This window comes from Mus pahari, chromosome 1, assembly GCF_900095145.1.
Source record: "Mus pahari chromosome 1, PAHARI_EIJ_v1.1, whole genome shotgun sequence".
NCBI classification, from domain to species: Eukaryota; Metazoa; Chordata; class Mammalia; order Rodentia; family Muridae; genus Mus; species Mus pahari.
The window spans coordinates 88,540,517-88,549,391 of NC_034590.1; the positions used below are offsets into that span (position 1 = coordinate 88,540,517).

At 49.6% G+C, this 8,875-nt stretch overlaps 1 protein-coding gene across 2 annotated transcripts in view; it reads left to right on the forward strand.

The window, feature by feature from the left end:
- Positions 1-1,305, forward strand: part of Vps35l (VPS35 endosomal protein sorting factor like) — a 103,293-nt gene extending 101,988 nt beyond the window's left edge. For both annotated transcript variants that reach the window (XM_021192584.2, XM_029546221.1), the window contains exons 30-31: positions 373-519; positions 1,020-1,305. In XM_021192584.2, coding sequence (XP_021048243.1) covers positions 373-519; positions 1,020-1,118 — 246 coding nt within the window. In that variant the 3' untranslated portion in view covers positions 1,119-1,305. The remainder of the gene's footprint in view (positions 1-372; positions 520-1,019) is intronic.
- Positions 1,306-8,875: the final 7,570 nt, after the last annotated feature.

Genomic DNA, 8,875 nt, shown 5'->3' on the forward strand with positions numbered 1-8,875 from the left:
ACGTGGGCCCTGGTTCAGGAGCTGTGTTGGTTAGGATCAGCAATCATGACTACAGCTTTCAGAAGCTTGAGCCATGGCTGAGAGCTGAGGATTCCTTCTGGCTTGACTTGTGCTCAGAGCACAGCTGTTCCACCGCTGTTAGGCTTCACTTCCAACCCTCTCCTAACCAGGGTGACAGCCAGGGGCTAAGCAGAGCTAGTGGTGTCTCAGTCCCCCCTCCCTCCCTCCTTCCGTGTTGTGATACTTTACAGGGGTGGTAGGTGGGCTCAGCAAACACATGGCAAAGTTGCCATGACCACCCTACCAAGAACATCTGCACTGCACCAGTCCAGTGTGCCAGGACAAGGTCATATCTTCCCTTCTCTCTTCCAGGCTCTGAAGCGACAGAGCCTGCTGGGCCTCTCCTTCTTCAATAGCATCCTAGCCCACGGGGACCTTCGTAACAACAAGCTGAACCAACTCTCTGTCAACCTATGGCACCTGGCACAGAGACACGGCTGTGCAGATACAAGGACTATGGTAAGCACCAGGGCTCCTGCCAGCCAGAGTGACACTGACCTTGACACAGCATCAGCAGCACCTTAAGGTGCCCTGTCACCCCTGAGATGGGTGCCAGACCCAAAAATTCTTTTGGGTGACTTTCTTCTCTTAGAAAACATTCCCAGACACGCCCTTTCCATTTTTACTGAAAATGTTAATCACCCACTCCTGGCCACAGCAAAGTCTGAATCTTTTCCTGAAACAAGTCTCAAGTAGCAGCTCTGGTTCCCTTAAACTCGAGAGCCTCCTCCCTTTACCTAGCTTTGTGGTGCTGGGGATGAAACCCAGGACTTTGTGCATGTAAGCACTCTGCCAACTGAGCTACGTGCCCAGGCCCCAAGACTGAATTTAATGATACCCAGAGGAGATGCCCCGTTTTCAGCTAGGCAGGGTAAGCTCACTTAGAGGCAATTCACAAGAGGCTCCAGCCCCAGGTCAGAGTCGCAAAAGCAAATTTAAGCTGGAGCTGTTCTTTCTAGGTGAAAACTCTGGACTACATCAAGAAGCGAAGCAAACAACCTGACATGAATCATCTGTCAGAGCTGGCCCTGAGGCTCCCTCTGCAAACCAGGACCTGAGAACTTGCCTTTTGGGAGCCCCAGTGCCACATCCTGGAAGATCTGCTTGGCTGCCATGAACTCTTCCTGGAATTTAGAGGTTGTGTTATTTTTATACAGATTGGTTTTAAGCTCTTGCCTTCTACTTGGCTATTCTGACAGAAGGGGAACCGACAGAACATTAAAACCCAGTCTTGCTTGTTCTTTAGATAGCAGTGTCTTGGTGTGCGTCGGCAAGGCTTCTGGTTCCCAGCCCAGGGATCTGTGGGCACTAGTGAAGAGCAGCCAAGGTTCAGTGCTTTCTTTTCAGAAGGGTGTTTCCAGTTGCTGAAAAGCAGCCCCCAGTTGCACATCACACTCTTAGGGTAGAGACAGTGTCCTATTAAACACCTTGGGGAATGTCAGCTTGCCCACTCTTTTCCAGACATACGTAGCACATTTGGATTTAGAATACAAGAGAATCCGAGGTCTCATCTGGGACGCCTGATAGTCACAGTAGAGATGTCCAGGAGGCATGAGGCATGGAGGTGTTCACCAGTAAGTAATCCCAGCACTTAAGAGAAAGAGGCAGAGGATGCCCTGAGTTTAAGGTCAACCTGGGCTATGAAGACTGCAGTGCCCTCCCTGTAACTAATTATCCCGTAACTCCAGCTGTGTTTCCAGCTGTTGGCTGATCACTTCTGACTTAGAGAGCACATCCAGATCCACACGCTGCTGGGCACTCTGGCAGTGCTTCTCAGTAAGCTTATAACTGCCCTTGGTTGCCTTGGGCTGCAGTCCAGTTACTGGCCAGAAGCACTGACTGCTGATTCACAACCTGGAACCTACTATTACTTGTGAAAATACATCCAAGTTGTGGCTCAGCTGTGTTTCAGGCTATACTGCCCTGGTGGCACATACTTCAAGTTGCAGCTACTTGGGAGACAAAATCAGGCTTGCTCAAAACTAGTCAGGGCAAAACACACACATTCCAAAAACTATTTGTGCTTTAGGCATGGATTTTATTTATATGAAATACTATACATGACTAATCTCAGAAAGTAGAAGTTATAAAGTCTCACACACACANGCTGCAGACTCTGCTGGAGCATTTCTGAAGACTTCTTGTCCAGGGCCATGTTGGATCTGATAGTCATGCTGGGAGGGCGGCTGAATGACGGGGACAGATGCTTAAAGCCACCCATAAGCTTCAGGAATTTTAGCTTCTGTTCTTCATTTTCAAAGCCTGCAGTATCCCACTGGCCAAACTGGGTTCCCGTCCACTTTTTGGGTTCTGAAGATTGCCCTTGAAGATCAATGCTTCCCCCACTCTCAGCCACGCAATGAACTATCTCATTCAACATGGCTACTCACTGCCACACTACAGGTGAGGAAATGAGGCCTAGAGCTTAATGGGGGTGATATATTCAGATGATTCCCAACTCGGGAATGACCAGCCTGAGAGCCCATCATTGGCTTCTAACAAATATCACTGCACATCAAGCTAATCTGTGCTCTACCTTCTCCCAACACATGGTGATAGCAAGAACACTTCAAGATCTCTATTGATTTTTCTGCTGTATGTGCTTGGCTGGCCTCGAGCTTCCAGAGAACCTCCTATATAGCCTGTGTTGTATATTGATCCTCTGATTTTAAGCAGTTCATTCTGAGAAGAGCTTATTAAGACCCAGGACGTAAACAACTCACTAAGTCTTACAGTCCCTGAAACTTAGCAGGTTCATAAGGCCCCTCCCTCCTCAACGCTACATAAGCAGTAAGGACTGCATATCTATTGAACTACCTGCAAATCATGTAGAATGCTCCAGTGCTCTAGACTTCATGAGTTGTCATTCAAGCTGGGGAAGACTTTTGGTAATACAGCTGCCTTTCGGTTATCCATGCTCTTCCAAGTAACCCATACTCCTGTAACCTCAATTAAGTAATTTGTTTATCAAGCTTTGGTGGTATCATTACTTTGGTCTGACATTGGCTCCCTATGTGGAATGAGTATATGTTTTGTTGTACCTCCATATATCAGTATCACGCAACAGACTCATCACTTCATAGGAGTTCTGGGATCACAGACACTTGTGCTATGTGTCTGGCTTTCATGTGGCTTCTGGGAATCCCAATTCAGGACCTCATGATTGAGTAGCAAGTGCTTTAAGCACCGAGCAACCATCTTCCCTAACCCTTCTCCTCCTCGCCATAGTACAGAGCACGTCATCACCCTTCCTTCATCCTCCACAGAGCAAAGTTCCCCCACAGCATAGCAATCAGCAGCCAGGTACTCTTCTAGTCTAACAAGATAAAGGTCAGGAGGCAGAGATGCTCTATTTATCCCCAGTGTACAAACCCTTCTTGCTAGAAATGTGAGAACTTTCCAGGACCCATTCCACCTCAGGTTTGTAAGACTGGCTCAGGTCCCCAAGACTGAGTGACCCTGAAGTTATGCAGCTTGGGATGAAGTCTCACCTGTGTGGCTGATCAAGTCACAACCTCTCTCGCTAAGCCTCGAAGTCCTCTAGAAAATGGGCCAACACCTGTTAAACAGGATGCTAAATACAGAGTAGGTAGGCTGGCCTTCCCTCCAGGTATGTGTGGTCCTCCCCTTTCACCCTGAATTCACTCCAAGTCCATGGCCACACCTCCCACACATACAGTAACATTTTTCTTCCTCTTAGTCCCCTTTGTACCTATGCCCTGCAGTGGCTCCCTCAGGTCATCACCTAGTAGAAACTTCCCTGTGGTCCTGGACTATAATAGTGTGGCACATTAGCTTGCTCCTGCTACCCTGTCATCAGCCTGGCTTTTACAAGGGCTCAGTCTGAGTCCACTCCCACTTTTGGGTCCTGCATTTGCCACTGCCCTGTCTGCTAAGGACTAGTATCACCATATTCAGGATCTTAAGTGTCACCTGTCCTGAGAAGCTTGACTTCTAATCATCTAGTACAGCACACCATCCCAACACCCACCCCTTTCAGGTACTACATAGAATCTGCTGATGAGGGTCCTATATACCTCGGCACACAGCACAGTGCCAGCCCAGGTAGATGCCAGCTAGGAACTGAGGTTATGAAGCTGACTGAAGGCACAAAGAGGCAATGCTATGGCCAGGCTGTAAAACTTACGTGGCCAAGTCCATGGCCCTCATATCATCTCCTACCTTCTCAGATAGGGTCTGGATTATTTCCCAAGGGTGCCTTAAGAGGTCTAGCCCCAAATCCCACTCCTCCTGCATGCTCCTAACAGCCTTCCATGGGTCCTTCCTGCAACTACAAAGAGCCCCTTGCGATCAGACTGCAGGTCACCCCATTGTCCACAACAGGACATGCAGTCTAGGGGCACATCTCAGTGGCCAGCTCCTCAGCAGCCCTTTAGAAGGAGTGAAGCTGGCACTGTCCAATCTGCACCTAGTCGGCTGGCACTGTCCAATCTGCACCTAGTTGGATGGCACTTAGGCTCTGGGTGTCAAGCCCACCACAACAAACCCACCGTCCACTTTTTGGGTTCTGAAGCCTCTGTTTTGCCCGACTCGCGATCAATCTCTTCTTNCAAGGCCTTCCTTCTCACCTATGCAAGAACAAAAGAAATGAGTAAATAAGCAACTAAATCAAATGAAGAGGCCGATGCAACCCTGTTCTCTACTGATCTTAATGCTACTTGAAGGTGAAGTGGAAGGTGAAGAGCTTTACTCTGCTCCAGAGCAGAGGACATTCTGGTTAATAGTTGGTCCCTTGGCCCGAAACACTTGTCATGGGCACAATTTCTTGACAAGTGATTTTCTTGTAAAATAGGATGATCCACCATTACTAGAACATCTGGTAACAGTGATGTGTGGGAACTTGGCCAACTGAAATGCTGAGGCCCTCTCTTGTGCAGTGCATATTGTGGTCACCTTCCATGAGGACAGCACTCCTTTCTAGAAACAAGCTGGACACAAGCTGGAATCCCAGCAATGCTGCCTTGCACAGGTCGTGCAGCCGCAAAGCTCCCCCCGTTTCTGATCAGTGGATCGGTTATCTGCGGAAACTGGGAAGCTTGAGCTTGGGGAAGCAGCACTACAGAAGCTTCCAGGGCTTTTGCTTCCTTCTCAGGAACTTAGGTCCAACTCTGATTCCCCTTTACGTGACGGAACTTTGAAGTGAGGGTACTTTTCATACAATTCCAAACACAAACTCTACAGTAGCTGCTGTAGCACAGAAAAGCAGGGATGAGGGGAAACAGGTGAGGGTTCAACACAACAGACACAGTGAAGACAGACTGCGCATGCTGCCTGCCTCCCGTCTCAGCCACACACAGTGCAAGGAGCTAGCAGCACGCAGGAGCAGCTCATTTATGACAGTGGGCAGGAGGATTCTCAGACATGTCATCTTCCCATTTACACACACCCACCCTTCAGTATTTATGGGTAAAACAGAAGTGGAGACTCAAGGCCATCCTTAGGCCTCAGAGACATTTAGTAGGCACAGAGAAGCAAAGTCCAGCTCTGCAGTGTTGGGTAGCTACCGCTGCTCAACATGTGGCTGTGTCCTAAGGGGCTAAGGAGACCCCAGCCAAGGGATAGGCCCCAGGAGAGCTGTGGCCCCATGGCTGGCCCCTCTGCAGGCTGTCCTGGGCCACTATGGCATTACTGACCTTGGCCTATTGAGCAGAACACTCCTAGCCCTGCATGGAGGTTAGGAGCCCTGAAGGCCAGTGGTCCAGGCCCACCCTGGAGAGGCTCCATCACATCACTCTCCCCTGGCCCTTCCCTTGGCCATATATACATAGCCCTCCACCAAGTGCAGTTCCCTCACACCCACAGCTCCACAGCAGGTCTGGCACACACCATCTCTTCTGGGTGGCCCTCCTCACATCTAAACTTTATCTTCCTTTTCTCCTAAGGTGGAGATGAGGACCTAGGAGGCAGGGCTGTCTGATCTCTATTACAATGCTGCTTCAGCAGGCACCATGGGGACCAGGTGTCATCTATCTGGGCAGCAGATATCCCCCTTCTCTAGAGCTGCCTGTAAAGACCCATGCTGCCTCACAGAGAAGGGTCAGCAGCCAGCGAAGCACAGACTAACACCAGGCCCCCACAGCTCCTCAGTCCTGCCAGGCCCCAGGGTAAAGGAACATAAAAACATCCCAGTTATACAAAGTCTAGATCCCACATAGAGAGATATACACATGACAGAGTTGATACGAGTCTGTAAGATATCTCTCAAGCTCCTGAACTGGTGGAGATATCCCACGGCACGGCTGGGCATGTTTGCCTGCTCTAGCTATAGGATCACAGCTCCCCATTTTCCCAACACTCTTCAGTAGGCTCTTTGAGAGGGGCTGTCAGGACCCTCAGAAAGTCACAGCGGCTTTGGGGTCCCCTGGCCAGGTGCAGGTGGGCTGAGTTTGCCCGCCCCAGAGGGGTGCCATGGAATTAAGACAAGACACCTTCGGAGACCCCAATCCCCCTAAGCCCAGAATTTGTGACCTGACAGGTGGTGAGGGTATCTAGGGGGTGATAAGAAGTAAGGGAGGACACAGGACAGGCTGGGTTCTACCTGGTCTATGCAGGTCTCATCCATGTTGCCTTTTTTCTCCAGTACCACCTCTAAGTCTGTGTCTGACTCCTGCAAAGAAGGCAAGGTGTTAGCTCAGGCAAGCCATGAACAGCCCTAGCTCCAGCAGTCCACTGAGTACAGTCTTATGGTCCAAGAAAAATCCAGAGAGCATGGCAGCACTGGTTTGTCATCAAGTCGGAACCTGAGACAACAAAGCCCTGCTCACTTTCCCTTTCATGCTCCTCCCCAGCCAATGGGGGCACTAAACCAGATGACACAAAGAAGAGGAGGCTCAGAGAGGTAAAGGGAAACAACCAGGTCACTCTGTAGCTCAGTGGCAGTGCTAACTTGAATCCAGGTCTCCTGACTCAATGGATGGTGTGCAACTGAGTAACCCTTGGCCTGCAGATGGCCTAGCTGGGTCTTAATCCCAACCATATTTATCTAGGTCCTCAGAGTACCCTCTAACTGCAGGCTAGGGGCAATCAGTTCCTGGTCCATTATGAATGACAAAAAGCTTTTGTATTCTTTCTTTAGAAGCTGCGCTTGGCCCCAGTGGGGTGGGGAGCTTTCCTTACCCCTCCTTACACTATTACTCCTGGCCCGGCCTGTGTGTGACTCAGTAAACTGTGCGAGCTGTCTGGTAGATGAGAAGCAGAGGGGATACCTTTTCCCTGGTCTCCTGGGAGAAAGAGGTCCTAAAATTGAGTGGGAGCTAGCTTTAAACCTCCAGGTTCATCTTACCCTGAATTTTGTGTTTTGCATGCACACTGTGCACACAGGTGGAAACAAGTAGTGTCTTCCTCTATCACTCTTCATTGCCTCAAGATGGGGCCACTCAAAGGAATCTTGTCCGTCTCTCCCTCCCTACCAATACTGAAGTTACAGGTACATACTGCCATGCAAAGCTTTTAAGGTGACTATTGGGGATTTGAACTCCGGTCCCAATGCTTACAGAGCAAGCACTCTTTCTTACCCATGAAATCATCTCCCTAGCTCAGAGTTCCTGAATAAAGAGCAGCAGAGCTGGTTTGCTATGCCTGATTGACCTAAGTCTACCCAGGACCCACATCATGAAAACAGAAGACTCCCTCAAATTGTCTTCTGATTTTCACACTTGAGCTGTGGGTGGCGAAACAGAGCCTAATGCATGAGGACAAAGCTGGGAGAATGCCAGCAACCACAACCACCCTGCAGGCAGCAACGGGAGTCACCCATCATCCCAACCCTGCCTGGGAAAGTAGACGCAGGCCAGCAATAGCTTCCTGATGGCCCTATATCTCACAGGCACTCCTCAGAAAATCGAGGGCCATGGCTGCTGGCACAGAGCTGGAGAAGCCAGGTCTTGCTCCCATTGCAGATGGTCATTTCTTGGGCTGCTGAGACTTTGGGAAAGGACACTGGCATCTCCTAACATACTCGGAGATCTACTAAGCTAGGAGCAACACTACAGCCTATAGCTGATAGCTACTGGCTCCTGAGACACAGCAAGTCACAAGACATTTACATAAAATGATCCCCACTTATGGATAGTGAAGGACGCCTGCATTACTGGTGACACCACAGGAGTCTCAGGATCCAGTTTACTAAAAAAAAAAAAAACCAGTTAATTCCTATCCTTTTCCAGTACACATTAATGCATGTACGCATGCACATGCTGGGATTCTGTCAGCTAAATGCACAAATGCCTGTGCTGACATGTATGCAGGTACCCATATGGCAACCTCACCCCCAGACTCCAATGAAACCTGCCTCTTTTTCCTCCTGCCAGGGGTCTTCCTTTACTCCACTCTCTTTCCTCTTCTTTTTCTTTTTCCTTTTCACAGTCAGCCCTTCATCAACTGGCTGTTCCACCTTTTTCTTGGATTTTACTTTCTTCTTCCCAGGAGCCTTCAGGCTGTCTATCGGGATGAACTCCAAAGGTTCACTTCTGACTGACTTCTTACCCCCTTTCTTCAGGCTGTTCTCCATGGAGATCCTGGAGTTGACCAGGAGGATGTCTCCCTCCTGGTGGGTCTTCTTCTTCTTTTTCTTCATGTTGTGATCTTTGGGGCTCCCCTGCTTCCTTTTCTGCCCCAAGGCTGCCTGTTCCTCAGCNTCTGCCCCCTCTAAGCATGAGTGCAGGGCATCCCCAGCCTCACAGAGCCAAGCNTCCTGGGGAGGAAAGGCTTCCGTGTCAGGAACCTTTTTTTCCTTCCTGTGTTTTTTGGACTTCCTACCAGCTTTGCTTACGTCCTTGGCATGCTTGGGGTCTGG